The 18,086-nt window shown below is 34.5% G+C and overlaps 2 protein-coding genes across 4 annotated transcripts; both read left to right on the top strand.

Moving 5' to 3' along the window:
* The first annotated feature begins 12,006 nt into the window (after nt 1-12,006).
* Nucleotides 12,007-14,829, top strand: LOC145596547 (chitinase-like protein 1). The gene is made up of 3 exons (XM_081652728.1): nt 12,007-12,640; nt 13,360-13,519; nt 14,114-14,829. Exons 1-3 carry the CDS (start codon nt 12,262-12,264, stop codon nt 14,526-14,528), a joined length of 954 nt encoding a protein of 317 aa, XP_081508854.1. The 5' UTR covers nt 12,007-12,261; the 3' UTR covers nt 14,529-14,829.
* Nucleotides 14,830-14,953: 124 nt separating this feature from the next.
* Nucleotides 14,954-17,512, top strand: LOC145596546 (uncharacterized). Of its 3 annotated transcripts, none has more exons than XM_081652724.1 (4): nt 14,954-15,415; nt 15,948-16,095; nt 16,296-16,483; nt 17,047-17,512. In XM_081652724.1, exons 1-4 carry the CDS (start codon nt 15,011-15,013, stop codon nt 17,281-17,283), a joined length of 978 nt encoding a protein of 325 aa, XP_081508850.1. In that variant the 5' UTR covers nt 14,954-15,010; the 3' UTR covers nt 17,284-17,512. The 3 variants fall into 3 exon arrangements, with proteins under 3 accessions (XP_081508850.1, XP_081508853.1, XP_081508852.1); XM_081652727.1 differs by having other exon boundaries at nt 14,956-15,415; nt 16,977-17,111; XM_081652726.1 differs by lacking the exon at nt 17,047-17,512 and adding an exon at nt 16,956-16,991 and having other exon boundaries at nt 14,956-15,415.
* Nucleotides 17,513-18,086: the final 574 nt, after the last annotated feature.

Raw genomic sequence — 18,086 nt, 5'->3', positions numbered from 1 at the left:
ATATATACTGAACATCGCGTGGGAGGAATAACAAACAGTGAAATAAATATTCCACCAACTCATGTTATCAGGGCAAGCTATTGGGCTATGCAAACAACCCAACATCATAGGGCATTAGGGTCTCACAATATTTGGCGCTCCAAAAGATGGCTTTTGATTTTTGATTTTTGATTTTTTAATTTTATTTTATCTTATTTTTTAAGGGAAAAACTGGCTTCTAATGATATAAAATCTAGTTGATGAATATTGTTATCAAAAATCTTGTTAGCGAGTTGGTAATTGAACCATGCACACAAACAAAGAAAAAACTTACCATGGTATATATTCTTGACTCAAATCCCTTGTTCCCCGATTTTTTGTTTTTGTTTTTTTTTTAAAGGATTTTTTTACTTTTACCACAAAAAAAATCACAATATTATTTTTTACTACCAAAAATTTTAATAGTTACCACCAAAAAATTTCTAAAAATCGTTTTTTACCACCTACCGTTATTAAAATCGTTAAATTTAACGGTTTAAAACAAAAATTTTCGATTTTTGTGCGCAGAACATGTTGTTCATAGGTTTAGGGGGGCATTTTGGTCCTACAAGTACAATTTGAGGTCAAAATTGACAAAAAATGACCGGATTTGCCTTGTTTTGCGTGTTTCACGCGAATCAGAGAATTTAAGCGCGCTGAAGAAAGCATTTCCGATGGTTTTTTTGTCAATTCTGACCTCAAATCAAATCCAAATGCCCCTGAAACGCCTCAAGATCATGTGTTAGGCATAAAAATCAGAGAATTTAAAAAATTCCGTTAGGTTTTTTACGGCAGATGGTAAAATTTTTTTTTTTTTGTTTTGTGGCCTGGTAAAATATTACTTTTAAAAATTTGTTATAAAATATGTTATTATGGATGGTCATTAAGCTTATAATTATCTCTTTTATGACTACCTTAAGTATGGTTTTAATAGCATCCTTGTAACCCTCCTTTGTCATTAGTCCACATTAACCCTCTCATGAATGGACTCTTCATTGTCCATATAAGTTACAATGTTCACATCTTGTATATATATAGATGGTCATGAAATGGATGAATATAGACATAACACTATTACCTCTCTACATCTCTCTCTCTTATTCTCCCTTTCCCCTTATTTTATAATACGTTATCAGCATCATTGTTTTACCTAACAAAAGTCGGAGGAAAACATAGTCAAATATCATAACACTCACGGGAACAAAATCATCTATGTAGGTTTTTTTTATGTATACTATTTTAGATTCTTACAATTTTTGATGAATTATGTCACATGTTTATGTTAGCTATAATCATGAATTATGTCACTTTATTTTGCCGCAAGTATACAGCATTGTTGTGATGCATTGTTGTATTATTTTGCCAATATTGCTATGCCGCATTATTATGTATGACTTTGCTATACTCATGAATTATGCTGCATTGCTACATACACGCTACTATATTTTATTATGGTTGCTATTTATTCAATATATAGATATTGAATAAATAGCAACCATAATCAACTACTCATACAATACTTAAAAATAAAAAATACTTCTCTACATTAATGATGAAAAGGATTAATGTGAGTACCATATCGGGTAGTACAAATATTATTGAGGGCTCCGAAAGAGCCACTATAAAATTGCCTTGGGGAACTGAAATTAAAAAAATTGATGCTTTATACTCCCCATTGTCTCAAAGAAATTTATTAAGTTTTAAGGATATTCGTAACAATGGCTATCATATTGAGACAATCAATGAAGAAAAAAGCGAATTCCTTCAAATCACAAAAATAACTCAAGGCACAAAACATGTTTTGGAGAAACTCCCTACATTCTCTAGTGGTTTGTACTAAACAAAAATCAATACTATTGAAACTCATGCTATAGTAAACCAGAAGTTTATTGATAATTTTGTTGTTTGGCATGACCGGTTAGGCCATCCCGGTTCAATAATGATGCGAAAAATAATTACGAATTCATATGGACATTCTTTGAAGAGCCAACAGATTCTTCATAATAATTTTTCATGTGCTGCTTGCTCAGTAGGCAAGTTAATAATTCACCCATCACCAGCTAAAATTAATTTTGAATCAATTAGTTTTCTGGAACGTATACAAGGAGATATTTGTGGGCCCATACATCCCCCATGTGGACCATTTAGATATTTTATGGTTTTAATTGATGCATCAACTAGATGGTCACATGTGTCCTTGTTATCAACTCGTAACATGGCGTTTGCGAGATTACTTGCCCAATTGATTAAGTTACGGGCACATTTTCCAGATACTACTATTAAGACTATTCAGCTTGATAATGCTGGTGAATTTACATCTCAAGCTTTCAATGATTATTGCATGTCCATTGGGATAAATGTTGAACATCCTGTAGCACATGTTCATACACAAAATGGTCTGGCTGAGTCATTAATTAAACGTCTTCAGTTAATTGCTAGACCATTGCTTATGGAATCCAATCTCCCAATTTCTGCTTGGGGACATGCAATATTACATGCAGCAGCACTAATTCGCATTAGGCCAACAAGTTATCATAAGTTCTCCCCATTACAATTGGTTTATGGTCAGGAACCAAATATTTCCCATCTAAGAATTTTTGGATGTGCGGTTTATGTTCCAATAGCTCCACCACAACGCTCTAAGATGGGTCCTCAAAGGAGGTTGGGAATATATGTTGGGTTTGAATTCCCGTCAATAATTAAATATCTTGAGCCTACAATAGGGGATTTATTTACGACTCGTTTTGCAGATTGTCATTTTAACGAGTCACTTTTCCCAACATTAGGGGGAGAAAAAAGAGAGCTGGAAAAGGAAATTAAATGGAATGAATTATCATTATCCCATCTTGATCCTCGAACTAAACAATGTGAACTGGAAGTTCAAAAGATAATTCATTTACAAAGTTTAGCGAATTAATTGCCAGACTCGTTTGCTGACCCAAAAAGAGTGACCAAGTCACATATTCCAGCTGTAAATGCTCCATTTAAAATAGATGTCCCAGAAGGACAAAATAAATTTGCTAATGCGTCTAAACCACGTCAGAAACGTGGAAGACCAATAGGTTCCAAAGATAAGAATCCTCGGAAAAGAAAAGGAGCATTGATTGATGATGGTCAAATTGAAGAAACAATTTCTGAAGGATCTCCAGAAGAGAATTTAGACATGATACAGGAAGAAATTCAGGTACCTGATAATGAAGAAATTTCAACAAATTATATCTTGTCTGGAATTACATGGAACCGAAATCAAATTGACGTCGATGATGTTTTTGCATGCAATGTAGCATTAGATGTTATGGATAATAATGAGGATCATGAACCAAAATCCATTGAAGAATGTAGACAAAGAAATGATTGGCCAAAATGGAAAGAAGCAATTGAAGCAGAATTAAAATCTCTTGGAAAAAGAGAAGTATTCGGACCTGTAGTCCGTACAACTGAAGGTGTAAAGCCAGTGGGATATAAATGGGTCTTTGTGCGAAAGAGAAATGAAAAGGGTGAAGTTGTAAGATATAAGGCACGCTTTGTTGCACAAGGATTCTCACAAAGACCTGGTATTGATCATGAGGAGACATATTCTCCTGTGGTGGATGCAACTACTTTTAGATTTTTGATTAGTCTGGCAATAAGAGAAGGACTTGACTTATGTTTGATGGATGTAGTCACAACTTATTTATATGGCCCACTGGATAATGACATTTACATGAAGCTCCCAGAAGGATTCAAACTGCCAGAAGCAGCAAAATCTAGTTCTCGAGAACATTTTTGTATTAAATTGAACAAATCTCTTTATGGATTGAAATAATCTGGGCGTATGTGGTATAACCGTCTAAGTGAGTATTTGTTAAAAGAAGGTTATAAGAATGATCCTATCAGCCCATGTATTTTTATAAAGAAATTTGGATCGGGATTTGTTATAATTGTAGTGTATGTTGATGATTTGAATATCATTGGAACTCCTGAAAAGATTTCAGTGACTGTCAATTATTTAAAGAAAGAGTTCGAAATGAAAGATCTTGGAAAGACAAAATTCTGCTTGGGGTTACAAATAGAGCACCTAGAGAATGGAATCCTTGTGCATCAATCAACATACATAGAAAAGGTTCTTAAAAGATTCTCTGTGGATACAGCACATCCATTGAGTAGCCCTATGGTTGTAAGATTACTTGAAGTAGATAAAGATCCATTCCGACCTCGGGAAAATGATGAAGAGATTCTTGGTCCTAAAGTACCATATCTTAGTGCAATTGGAGCGCTAATGTACCTTGCAAGTCATACACGCCCCGACATATCATTTTCAGTTAATTTATTAGCAAGGTTTAGTTCATGTCCAACTCGGAGGCATTGGAATGGGATCAAACATTTACTTCGTTATCTTCAAGGTACGATGGATATGGGTTTATTTTTCCCAAAGTTGTCCAAAGAAAATTTGATTGGTTTTGCATATGCGGGTTATTTATCTGATCCTCATAATGGTCGATCACAAACTGGATATGTGTTCACATATGGTGGTACTGCCATTTCTTGGCGTTCTATGAAACAAACTATTGCAGCTACTTCTTCCAATCATTCTGAGATTTTAGCAATTCACGAGGCTAGTCGTGAATGTGTATGGTTAAGGTCGGTAATTCAACACATAAAAGAAGTTTGTGGTTTATCATCTGGGAAGGAGGCACCGACAACTTTATATATATGAGGATAATGCAACTTGTATTGCTCAACTTAAGGAAGGATACATCAAAGGCGACAGAACAAAGCACATCTTACCCAAATTTTTCTTCACTCATGATCTTCAGAAGAATGGAGACATAAAAGTATTGCAGATTCGTTCAAGTGAGAATTTAGCAGAATTATTCACTAAGGCTCTTCCGACCGCAACATTTAAAAAGTTAGTTTATCGTATTGGATTGCGTCGTCTCAAAGATCTTCAGTGATATAATAATGAGGGGGAGTAATTGCGCGCTGCACTCTTTTTCCCTTATCCATGGTTTTTTCCCACAGGGTTTTTCCTAGAAAGGTTTTTAATGAGGCAGCATATATGCGCATTATTCTATTTTTAGATAATGACCATCCAAGGGGAGTGTTATAAAATATGTTATTATGGATGGTCATTAAGCTTATAATTATCTCTTTTATGACTACCTTAAGTATGGTTTTAATAGCATCCTTGTAACCCTCCTTTGTCATTAGTCCACATTAACCCTCTCATGAATGGACTCTTCATTGTCCATATAAGTTACAATGTTCACATCTTGTATATATATAGATGGTCATGAAATAGATGAATATAGACATAACACTATTACCTCTCTACATCTCTCTCTCTCTTATTCTCCCTTTCCCCTTATTTTATAATACGTTATCAGCACCATTGTTTTAACCCTCTCATGAATGGACTCTTTGTATCAGCAAAGTTAATGTCGTTAACTTCTAAAGCAACATCTCTTCTTCCTCCTCCATCTTGTTCCTCCTTCACCTACTTACTGCTCCTCCATTTACTTTCACCATTCATAGCTAGAGCAAAAATGGAGTGTGTTTTCCCCATTTGCAGCTCCATTTGCAAAGAGGTAATTTGTTGATCGACAAAAAATGGAGCAAAAATTAAGATTAGTAGGCAATGGATTCACAATTATTGCAGCAAATACATTGGCAGTCAAGAACATTTTGGTGCACAAAACCAACGAAGACAAGATCATGAAGCTCGATTCCCCCACAAGCTTTTGGGCGCAAGTGGTGAAGCCGAAATAATTTGTGATTTTTACATTTTCCCCCATTTTTGCAAAATAATTCATTAATTTGTGATTTTTTGAGGTTTAATTTGAAATTTATTGTTTGGGTTTCTGTTTGATTGGAATTCAGAGTTCAATTTATGAAATTTATTGTTTTATTGAAATAATTTGTGAATCTTACATTTTCCCCCATTTTTGCAAAATAATTCATTAACCACCATATTTACGCGGCTTCGCCACGAATTAAAAGAAAAACCTAAGATAAAAGGGAGAAATAAAGGGAATGGTAAACCCTTAAGGGTAGAATTTTCCGTTCTCTTTCATCTTCCATTGAAGCTGCTCATGAGTGTTTGAATTTTTTTAGTTTTGGGGAAGAAGATGCATAACAGGGTGGGTAAATTTATTTTCAATTTTGGGGAAGGAGATGGAGATGCAGATGCTAATGAAGAAGATGAAGCTCAGCAATTGTAAATTATGACTAACGACAAGGCTAACATCGTTAGCTGAGTTTGTCTAACCAAAAGTATAATATGACAAAATTGTCCCTACTATTCATGAGCAAATAGTCCAATACACCCTTTGATAAATTTCACATGTTTCTCATAGATAAACTAGAATTAGCTCATAAAGAGAAGAGAAAATACAAGTTCATCTACAAGATAAACATATCTTGTTTATCAAGGGGTTTAAATGACATTTCCTTCCTTATTTTAGGGGTATTGTGGTACATTTACTTTTTCATTTTTAGAAGTACTGCCATGTAGGAAGGTATCATCAGAAACAAATGCATTCTACATCATGATGCCGTCCTCAAACGATTGTTAATAAATTTAACAGTCATCAAACGCCGTCATACAAGTTTATGCTTAGTAGTTAGGACTATTTCACTATTCAATTATGTTTTACCGACAATCAGTGAGTTGCTATTGGGGAAATACGTAGTACTACGTAATATGTTGGATCATAAATCATAGAAAGTAATTTTATTTTTTTTATTACTTTTTTTTCTTATTTTCTTTTATTTTAAACTATGGAAGTAATTTGTTAGACAACTAATAATTTAGTCAAGAATTTTTTTCTATGAAGAAGGGGAATAAAAAGTTGAGGTTTGAACCCACAAACTCTGATAACAAAGTTGATTGTTTAATCATCCAACCCGATTATCAACTATGTTATTAATATGTATAAAAACTATATAACTGCAAATCACAAGGTACAATAAAAAAATATTCAAAGAATAATTTAACTTTAGTTTGACAATGACAATTGGAGTTTTGAAAAGCCTTTTAAAAATTTATCAATTGCTCGTCTACGACAGTAACAACCCAAGGCAACGCCCGAGCTAATCATTAATAATCAATAATAACTAGTGAGTAGCCCGGGCATTGCCCTGAGATGCTACTGTTGTAGACGTGCAATTTATAATTTAAAAAGGCTTTTTAAAATTGTAATTTTCATTGTCAAACCAAAATTAAGTTATTCTTTGAATATATATTTTATTATACCTTGTGGTTTTCACTTATATAAATTTTTTTACATATTAATAACATACTTTATAATTGGCTTAAATGGTGAAACTAATTAATTGTTATCATTCTTATAAGAGGTTGAGGGTTCGATCCTTCTTTACAAAACTATCTATATCTATACTATCTATTAAAAGGCGTTCCTAAGAACGTCGATGTGCCACGTAGTCCCTTTTTTGTTGCGCCACATCATCTTTTCAATATATTGTGATGCCACATCATCACTCAAACAACAACACATCACCCAAGCAACCAACATCTATACTAATCTATACTAATCTATACTAATATATTAAAAGGCATTTATAAAAACGTCCATGCGCCACGTAGGCTCTTCCAATTTACGCCACGTCACTTCACTAACAATTCATGACGCCACGTCAACTCACAAGCACTTGATGACGTCACGTCACCTATCCAACATCGATCACAACATGACACATCATCACTAAATATAAAAAAAATATGTAGATAAGAGGATTCGAACCCCAAACCACTTACAACAAAATTGACTATTTAGCCATCTAAGCTAATTATCAAACATGTTATAAATATGAAAAATAAATATATATATAGTAGTATAAACCACATGGTTTAATTATTTTTTTAAAAACACATATTCATTTAAAGAAAATTAAATCATAAATTACAATGTATATTAATGATCAATTAGTTTCATGTAATAATGCGGGGCATCGCCCGGGCCCAAAAACTAGTTATTGAATTTTAAAACATAAGGATGTGCCACGTAGTCCCTTTTTTGTTGCGCCACATCATCTTTTCAATATATTGTGATGCCACATCATCACTCAAACAACAACACATCACCCAAGCAACCAACATTATTGAATTTAAAAACACAAGGATAAGAAGGATCGAACCCTCGACCTCGTATAACAACAATAGTCATTTCACCATCTTAGTCAATTATCAAGTATGCAAAAGTTATCGCAATTTTAAAACACATAAAAAAACTGGAATCGTCGCGCAAGCAACAAAACTACCGCATCGCGGGGGAACTTGACGTGGCACGGGGCCAGGTACCGTGTCACAGCAGTCTGTACTGTGTCGCGGTACACATATCGTGACACGGTGCTTTTCCGCGTCATTCCCCACGTGATTTTTTCACCGTGACACGGTGTACTGTATCGTGCCACGGTGGACCTTGCCGCCGCGGTACACACACCGTGACACGGTGCTTTCATTTTCCACGTGCTTTTTTCACCGTGACTCGGTATACTGTACCATTCCACGGCGGACTTTGCCGCGTCACGGTACACTTACCGTGACACAGGGCAGCTCCGTGTCCTTTCCGCATAAACCCTTCACGCTTTTTATCTCTCGTAGCCTAATAATTTCCCGCGTCACACAATATTCTCCCGTGTCACGGTATTTTCTGCCGTGTCGCGGTAGAATCTTCCGTGTCGCGGTAGCCTTTTTAGGGTTCCTTGTGTTCCCCCTACTCATTTTCCCTATAAATACCCCTCCTTTCTACAGTTCGGGGCACCAAATCATTATCTCTTCCTCTCTTTTACACTAAAAATCATTCTCTTCTCTCTTTCTCTCATATTCTAAGCCTTAAACCTATATTTCTAATTGCATCATTTCTTCCCTTAAGCACTCCAAGGAGTCTACACTTGACCCGAGGTTCCGTCCTTAAACCAAGGCGTGAAAGGTACAAATAACTGAGGGTTTGGACCAAATCAACTCTAATTTTATTTAATTTAATTATTTCAATTTGATTTTTATTAAAGTTACTAACAGTTTATTCATGATGTAGAACGAGCGTAATGTGAGTAATTAATTAATTTAATTACTTATTTTATTCTTGTTGCTGTTATCATGATTAGGGTTATTATTTGATTTGACTAACGATATTATTGTTAAATTACTACCAATATTAATGTTTATTCTATTATTATTTATTGATCACCATATTGCATGTTTAAAGGGAATATGTAATTGAAAATAACGCCTAATAAGATAATTTGGACGACCGTTTAGATTACTTTTTAATCTTGTTGTTTAATTGAAGTGGTCACAATATTTTAGAATTATGTGTTGCATTAATATTCAACCAATTTAGCATAATTAATAGTTTGGAGCAAATTGAATCTTTGTTTGTATGCCTTTGAGATCACATGAATGCTTTTTTCACAATAAGAATCGAGTAGAGGCCAATACGGGCGAATGTGACTCCATGACTCACTTCATACCATCATCCCCGATTATCCTTTCGTGGTTCCGAACCATATGGAGTTAGTAATCTCATGGATTATGAATGGGGTGTAACCTTCATGGGTCAATCGTTGTTGCCTATCGTTGTCCCTTTTCGTGGTTGCTTTATAATGATCCGTGAACGGTTTACAAGTTCCTTAAAAACTTGTTGGCGGCTCTCTACTTTCCTTGTCACTAATCGTTGTCCCTAATCGTATATGTCATTTCCCGCTTCCTATGAGTGCCAAGTATATTCACCACATGTTTTAACGTAGGTGCACTTCAAACGACGCCTACAGGTGGTAAATTAAAACTTTGAGAAGTCTTGACGGTTAAAAAAAATTTATTAATTTTTTTTTGGTGATAAAAGTAAAAAAAAATCCACTTAATTATTAAAAAAGAATCCTAAAAGTAATCATTGGTTAGCCACCAATTATGGGTTAGCCACTAATTAATTACTATGGTCATTTGATAGAATTTGTTAAAGTTGGAATCACTATGTAAAATGTTTTTGTTTAACCTTGTCATCACTACACATAGAAAACTTGAAATTTAAAGGTTGCCGGATAGAATTTTTCAATTTGAAATTAAAATCTAATTGTCAATTCCCATATACATTTGTACCAAAACTTATTTTTTGATAAAAATGTTTAATAATTTAGTTCATATTTCTATTTTATTTCATTGTTTTTCTTTGAAGAATCTTCGAAGGTGCACATAGTTCTTTTTCTAAATGTCTAGTCCTCCATTGCACTTCATTATAGATTTTTATTTTTAATTCCTATATTACTAGATTTTATATTCAAAAAAGAACTTGTCTACTCTTCTTCCTCCTATTTTTGTGTCCTGCATTGAAGTTTATTTTGGGGTTTATTCTTAATTTCTAAATTATTAGTCGTAATCTTCCTCCCATATTCTTTTCCTTTATTAAATTTAAATTTCATTTAGGAGTATTTTTTCAGAGGGCTAAAATATAAAATCTTTAATACATCAATAATCAATAACTATATACTAAAAGACTTTAAAAAAAAAGTAATAAATTAAAAAGCATCATTTGATGATTTGATATTCGCATTTCATTATTTAAGCTTATAGATTCAACAACATAATTAAAAAAATCAAGAAAAATTATACGAAGTATAATCTTGTTGTGATAAACGTATATGATACAAAATATGTCTTTTCTAGCTACAAAAATAGCCCATAACAAATTATGTTAAAAAATATTATTTTTAAATTTTTTGCTTGAGTTTATAGTTGTCGATCAATATGTTTCATTTTAGAAAGATTCATCAAAATCTTCACACCAGTAGATAACACGTTTATGATTAGAATTTCAGTAAATTAGTACTCTGTGGATATTTCAATAATACTTGCCAAGAATGACACATGTTGATTATTCTTAGTATGATTTTTCTTGCAATTTTTTTGTTAATTTTCAACATTCAATTGATAAGACTGTAATATATGAAAAGAAAAATATAATACAACAATGTTAATTTTAAAAATAGTTATTGAAGCTTTCAAAAAAAAAAAAAAAAAAAAAAAAAAAAAATTGAAATCACTGTGCATAGCATGAGACCTAATTTAGTTGATTGTTAAATATAAGATATTCAAGAGACATAAGCCACGGTTCACTAGACCCGCACGAGCCCAAGCCAACGTCCATTGAACTCATTTCCCTCTGTGGCATATCCTTCATTGGAATTCTTATGTCCAAGGCTATGCCCATAGCCCATGGCCTTGGGAGTCACCACCCTTGGTTGACCGCGCATTAGCCCCATATAGAGGTTTATTTTGCTTTAATTTGGCTAAGAATTTATATTAAACATCCAATTGACAATAACGCAAAAATGACCGTGTGGGCCATCTTTTTGTCCTTGGTTCCACAAAGGGTGTGATTATAGGGGTTCCCTTTGACCTTTTATAATGTGTCCCACCTTTGCGTGACTGAGCTGACTCCTTGCTAGATAATCATAACACGATAGGAGGATGTTCGGATTCGGGATCCTCGTGACCTCTCCGTGCACCTGACTAGCATTGGCGGACCCATGAAAGAACAAGGAACATTCCTCATGACTATATTATCTCTAATAAACTAACAAAGTAACAATAATTTTTGGTCAAAGTTTATAAAAGTTGACCTATAAATTAACTACCGAATAAAAAAAAAAAACGAGTCTAAAGTAGTATTCGTATGTACATATATAGATTATAGTCAAATACATCAAAAACATGTGATCTTAATAAAAATAATTTAACATTAACACATACTTCATACTATTTATTTATCATCTTCATTGATTTAACATTACACTAATCACACACTTGAAATTACTAATTAGGTGTAATTAACCATAAACAAAAAATGGAGCTGGCTGTCGGTGCTAAGGAGTTGAGTCGTCGCCTTCGCATTACATCTTAAAAATATATTCAACCAGCCTGTCTTTAAAGCTAAACTCAATAAACCCACCAACTCAAATCTCCACCGTTGATCTCTCTCCATTCTCAAATCTCCACCGTTGATCTCTCTCCTCGACCCCACATTCCTCTTTCTCTCTCCTACTTCGACAGCCATAGCCCACCTCCCAATTCCTTCCTAACACACACACATTCACTCTCTCTCCTCTCTTCCCTTCCACCCTACTCAAGATCCAAAACACCCATTTAAAGCAATCACTTCAAATCACCTGTTAATCTATCATTTTCTCTCTCTTCCTTTTTAATTCATCCATCCAACCTCATAACGTATTGTACCATTGTAAGCGAAGATGTCGGCATGGAAGGTGTCGGCGGTGGTGTTGATGGCAGTGTTAATGGCGGGGTTAGCGATGGCGGATATGTCCGAAGAGACGAAGGTGAAGAAGGTGAAGGGGCAGAAGGTTTGTACTAGAGGATGGGAGTGTACTACTTGGTCTAAGTACTGTTGTAATGAGACAATTTCGGATTTCTTTCAGACTTACCAATTTGAGAATTTGTTTGCTAAAAGGAATCTTCCAGAAGCTCATGCTGCTTATTTCTGGGATTATCAATCCTTTATTACTGCTTCTTCTTTGTTTCAACATCTTGGCTTTTGTACTACTGGTGGTAAACTTATGGGTATGAAGGAGCTTGCTGCTTTTCTTGGTCATGTCGGCAGTAAAACTTCATGTAATTTCTCAATCTCTTTGTTTTTTTTGTTGGGTTTTATTTGGTTTTGATTGATTGGTTTTGTTGAATTTTTTGTTTAATTGATTGATTTATTGAATTATGGTTTCTGTTATGATATAATGTTATGATCTGTAAATGGTTTTGTTGATTTTGATGTTGTTGATGATCTTTGGTTATAATGTATCATTGTTGGGTTTGTTGATTTTTGAAGAAGAATTATGATTGTTGTGAGGTTGTAAGGTGTAGGGTTTGATTCAATTATAATTATAAATGTGGATTGTTGTATTATTGTTTTTGGAAAATTGGATTGATTGTGCTAGAACTTAGAACTATTTTGGTGTTTTTTTATCTGAATAGTGGAGCATTTTGATGGATTATAACATTGTAGTTGCTTTGATTCCTACTTGATTTAGCTAAAGCGACGAATTGTTGTATGTTGTATGCTTAGAATTGGTCTGGATATCGTGATTCCAAGCCAATTTTTGCCAAGTATGTCTCCAATCTTCGCGGGAGGTTTCTAATTGTGCTATGTGATTTTAATATATTAGGTTGATGTTGACTTTCATTCTGTGTGTTGTGTGGTTTGAGAATTGCCTGAATGATCTATTTGATATCCGTATTCTGTTTGTAGTGAGACTGGTTGAAATATAATGGTTTATGCCCGAAATTTTGCATTGTCTTTGATCATACGAGGCTTAAAATGATTTCGTGTGTATCAGGCGGTTATGGAGTTGCCACTGGTGGACCATTTGCTTGGGGACTTTGCTATAAAAGGGAAATGAGCCCAAGCCAATCGTACTGTGATGACAGTTACAAGTATACTTACCCCTGCGCACCTGGTGCTGAATACTACGGCCGAGGGGCTATTCCCATTTACTGGTATGTGTACATTGCCACATTCATTTGGTTGCTCACCCCTTTATGATGCATGCCTTGTGCAATTTTTATTTCCTGAGGTGAACTCTATTTGAACTATGATTTTACCAATTATTATCAGTTTGATCTCCCACGAGTGTTTGGAGGACTGTTTGTGTGTGCATGCTCTATTGCTCTAACCTGTGATTTTCTGTTAGATCTGACGTGTCTTTTATCTGTCACACTAGATATTTAATCATGCTGATATTGTTTCCTCTTACTATTAATTACAGATTAATTTTAGCTATACCTTATCATCTCTCCCCTAGTCCCCTCCCCAAATTCAAAATCAATGCTCTATTTGATGACGAGTTATAGGCCAAAAGGCTCAGTTTAGATCAATAAATGGATGGCAAGTTAGATCATTCAGGCAAAATAAAGATTCAAGTGATAATTAGAAATGTTACAATTTCCTTTCTTTTTTAATTTAATTATCTTGCTTGATTATCAGATATCATATGATTATGATGAATTACTTTGTAAAAAGAAGGTAGTATACTCTGCCTATATATTTTATGAAATGGAAAATATTAATAATTGCTGATGCCCTTTTTCTAGGAACTACAACTATGGAGCCACAGGTGAGGCACTTAAGGAGGATTTGCTGAATCATCCAGAGTACATCGAGCAGAATGCTACACTTGCCTTCACAGCTGCAATATGGAAGTGGATGACACCATTGAAGAAGGGACAACCATCAGCACACCAGGCTTTTGTTGGTGATTGGAAGCCTACCAAGAACGATACTTTGTCCAAGCGTGTCCCTGGCTTTGGAGCCACCATGAATATATTGTATGGAGATAGTGTTTGTGGGAAGGGTGATGTCGATGATATGAACAACATCATGTCTCACTACCTTTACTACCTTGACTTGTTGGGTGTTGGCCGAGAAGAAGCAGGGCCCAGTGAAACGCTCACCTGTGCTGAACAAGTTCCTTTTAACCCATCAAATCCTGGGAGCTCCTCCTCTTGAGTGTAGCAAATACTTTGCTTGTTATTGTATTCTTTTTGGAATCGATTCCCTGCAGAAATCCATTGATATCAATAAGCTAAGGGTCATTCTTGATGTCATTGTTACTTGTGAGGTGGTGCATTTTTATTATTCGTTTAATATGAAGTAGTCTGTTGTTGAAGTTTGAAATGAATATCTGGTCTTGCTGCTATACTGTAGTTTTATGAAATGTGTTTATGATGTAATTATGTCGCAAATCACAAGGTTGTGTAAAACGATTTTGAACAGTAAATGTCGATATTATAGTGTTCTTGTATTCAAATCCTTTGTTTTATTGTCTTAATTGGCTTTTTGTAGTATTACTAATAGTTAACGCAACTAGCATTTAAAATATCTGTCTTGTGTCTATATCTGCCTTTGGTCTAACCACAAATGCGTCCATGAAATATCCCATTATGTGGTTAGCAAGGAAGAGGAGACAGAAGGAGATCAGGACCTAAGCAATGCTGTGTGTACAGTATCGACGAGCTTTTGCCTCTCCTGGTTTTCTACCTTTTTCTTCTCACCATCTACATTGTCTCGTTACCTGTGGTTGGAATGTTCACAATCCTAATATACCAGTCATTGGGTTGATCAAATGCAACTTACCCGATGCAGGAAGAGCTCAAAGGCATCTACCCCGATCCTACCGTTCCATCTCCTTTGAGGAGGAAGAAGAATCAAGTCTTGACTCTAGCTCCGACCATTTTTCGAGGTTTGAAGAAGCAGTGAAGCTATTCAATGGAAGGGAATACTATGCATGCCACGACTTGCTTGAATCTCTTTGGTTTGATTCATACGACCCTCTTCGTACCCTTCTTCATGCCCTCCTCCAATGTGCTGTTGCTTTCTATCACCTCTTCAACCAGGTGGGTTGCATCTTCTTAATCAAAGTAGTGAACATTATGCAATCGGATTTTTAAATATAAATCGCAATTATAAAAAATTAAAAAAATTAAAAAGAAATTAAACTCTTCTCATAGACAGAAAATGTGCTCTACAACTTATTCAAAGTATAGAACACAGCTCTTATTGTTCAGAAATTTAACTTGCACATCCCTCGAAAATACTTATAGATGAAGATCATACATTGTAATTTAGTTACTCCCTCTAATTGGAATTAGTTTTAACTTGACATCCCTTATTTTAATTTTTGACAATCATACCCTTTTGGTTGGTTCATTTCTTTTCATTTGTTACCTATGTGATTCACTTAGTTTATGTTCCGGCATATCAGTAAATCTATTCATAAACCATTACTATATTTAGACACCCTAAATAAATATACAAACACGAAATAGTATGTGATATTAATTCTATACATACGGAGTACATAAACTTTGACAGGGTTACAATTGAATTTACGACTGGCAAAAATTCAGAAATAAAGTGGTTATGCAGAATCACAAAGGTGCAATGATGGAGATGGGAGAGAGTCTGTGCAAGCTTCGAAAGATGAATTTTGAAGGGGGGCCTTTTCATCAGTTTGAACAAGAGCTTTCTACTGTCCTGAATTTCATCTATCAAACTCAGTTGGAGCTTGCTGCCTGTAAGTTCTCACATCAAGTCCGTGTTTGATCTGTTAAAAGGCGCACACATGACACATTCTCCTGCATTTTCCCCTGATTCCCCTCCCCACCACCTCTGCCTCCACCCCAACTGTCGCCACCATCCTTTCCCTCCTGGAGTAGTATGTTGCATTACTATATTAATTGTGCAGTGGTTTTTATATGTCAAATGATATAACAGGTACTGAAGACTTTTGTCTGACAATGGAACAAACTGAAAGATCATACCAACTCCTTGAGGGGTATGGTGCAGGGCAACGCCTGTATTTTCTTGAAGAAAGCGACGATGAGGATCACAACAATCACATTACATACCTCGTCTTTGATCCTCGAAAAAGTTATGGTGCCACAAGCCTTCCTCCAACAAAGGTTAAGCTTCCTATCTTGGAAGCAACTCGAAACCATATCATGTCCTTTGAAAACTACTAAGTTTTTACAATGATGGTTAAAAACTAAAATCATACTTTCAAGTTTCAATGTGACAAATATATTTTTGAAGTAATTGTTTGCAGTTTTTGTGTACATCAACATTACTTGGTCATAAGATTATAGATTTAGATATGTATATAAATATGAAGTATGAATTGTATGTTATCAACCTACACAACAATTCAAAATTAAAACTTGACAATATTATATTAAATCAATTGGAAATATTCACTTAACACAAAAACTCAAACACACAACACATTACATATCACAGTACATCAGCATCTTTATTCAATTATTCATGTACTCTACAATGCATAACTTTAACCATTATCGACTTCAAACGAAGTAAGACTATATATTATAGCGTCATCTCATTATTTCTCTTCAATCTCAATAACCTTCTTCTCAGGCTTCTTCATCTCTTGTTTAGGAATAATCACCTTAAGCACACCATTCTCCATATGAGCCTTAACTTGATCAGCCTTAGCATTCTCTGGCAGTTGGAATCTCCTACAGAACTTACCCCTGCTTCGCTCAATCCGGTGCCATTTATTTGCATCCTTGACAGCCTCAGAACCCGCCTCCCGGTGATCAGAGGCACCACCTCTATCCCCACTTATTTGGAGGACCCTTCCTTGATCAACCTCTATCTTGACGTCGTCTTTCGTAACACCGGGAAGATCAACCATAAAGACATGATTCTCTGGTGTTTCTTTCCAATCTACTGGGCTGTTTAATACAGGACATGATTGTGCTGCCCAATAAAATGGATCCCAATTCTCAAGTGACATGTTCTTCATGTTTTCTACTAAGTTGCTCTCCAATGACATTATTTTGAACCTTATGAAGAAACAATCTAGAATTTGTTAAAGTTGTGAATGTATTAAAACTTTTTTGTTACTGTATTTGACAACTTGAATAGGTTTATAAGGTGGAATACTATTTATACAAGTGATTATCAAGGCAGTGTAACAAGTCCTGAACTTTCTTGACCATTCTAATTGTTGGTAGTATTATTAAATTTGATAAGGTTATATAGGGTGGGGTAGAAGATGATAAAATATTGGATGAAGACAATGGACTAGAACTTTGAAAAATGGAGGGAGTATATTAGTATCAAATGTATTACCTTCGATTTTTATTAGTTGTAACTTTGGAATATTTTATATCTTACATGTTATAATGTATATACATACTTTTGACAAAATACATGTTACAATATTCACACATCGTTTTAAGAAAGTTATACTTTTGACTGAATACATGTTATAAAAATCTTGTAAATTTTGCTCAATTTTATCACCCTGAACTTTTGATTTTATACAATAAAGGAGAGATAGTTAAATTTTAAATGTGTAAGTCGTAACTTAACCAAAACTAAAAATTAAAAAAAATAAAAATAAAATAAAAACTTAAGGCTTGTTTGGTATTGATGTGATTTTTTGTTTTTGTTTTTGTTTTTTTTTTTTTTTAATTTTTCAAAATCATGTGATAATGACTTCCGTTCTGTTTTTAAAATCATGTGATATATTACCACCGT

The sequence above is a fragment of the Chenopodium album genome, chromosome 20, assembly GCF_948465745.1.
Source record: "Chenopodium album chromosome 20, dcCheAlbu1.1, whole genome shotgun sequence".
Taxonomy (NCBI): Eukaryota; Viridiplantae; Streptophyta; class Magnoliopsida; order Caryophyllales; family Amaranthaceae; genus Chenopodium; species Chenopodium album.
Note: the sequence above shows the minus strand (reverse complement) of the source record. Positions and strands in the feature narration are given on the sequence as shown.

What these genes read in the sequence shown, in the direction of transcription:
- LOC145596546 (XM_081652724.1), top strand. Translation starts at nt 15,011, where the DNA reads ATGCTGTGTGTACAGTATCGACGAGCTTTTGCCTCTCCTGGTTTTCTA. An exon ending in TCAGTTGGAGCTTGCTGCCT is followed by an intron (nt 16,096 to 16,295) that starts GTAAGTTCTCAC and finishes ATGATATAACAG; the next exon opens with GTACTGAAGACTTTTGTCTG. An exon ending in CAAGCCTTCCTCCAACAAAG is followed by an intron (nt 16,484 to 17,046) that starts GTTAAGCTTCCT and finishes ATTCTCTGGCAG; the next exon opens with TTGGAATCTCCTACAGAACT.
- LOC145596547 (XM_081652728.1), top strand. Translation starts at nt 12,262, where the DNA reads ATGTCGGCATGGAAGGTGTCGGCGGTGGTGTTGATGGCAGTGTTAATG. An exon ending in TGTCGGCAGTAAAACTTCAT is followed by an intron (nt 12,641 to 13,359) that starts GTAATTTCTCAA and finishes CGTGTGTATCAG; the next exon opens with GCGGTTATGGAGTTGCCACT. An exon ending in GGGGCTATTCCCATTTACTG is followed by an intron (nt 13,520 to 14,113) that starts GTATGTGTACAT and finishes CCCTTTTTCTAG; the next exon opens with GAACTACAACTATGGAGCCA.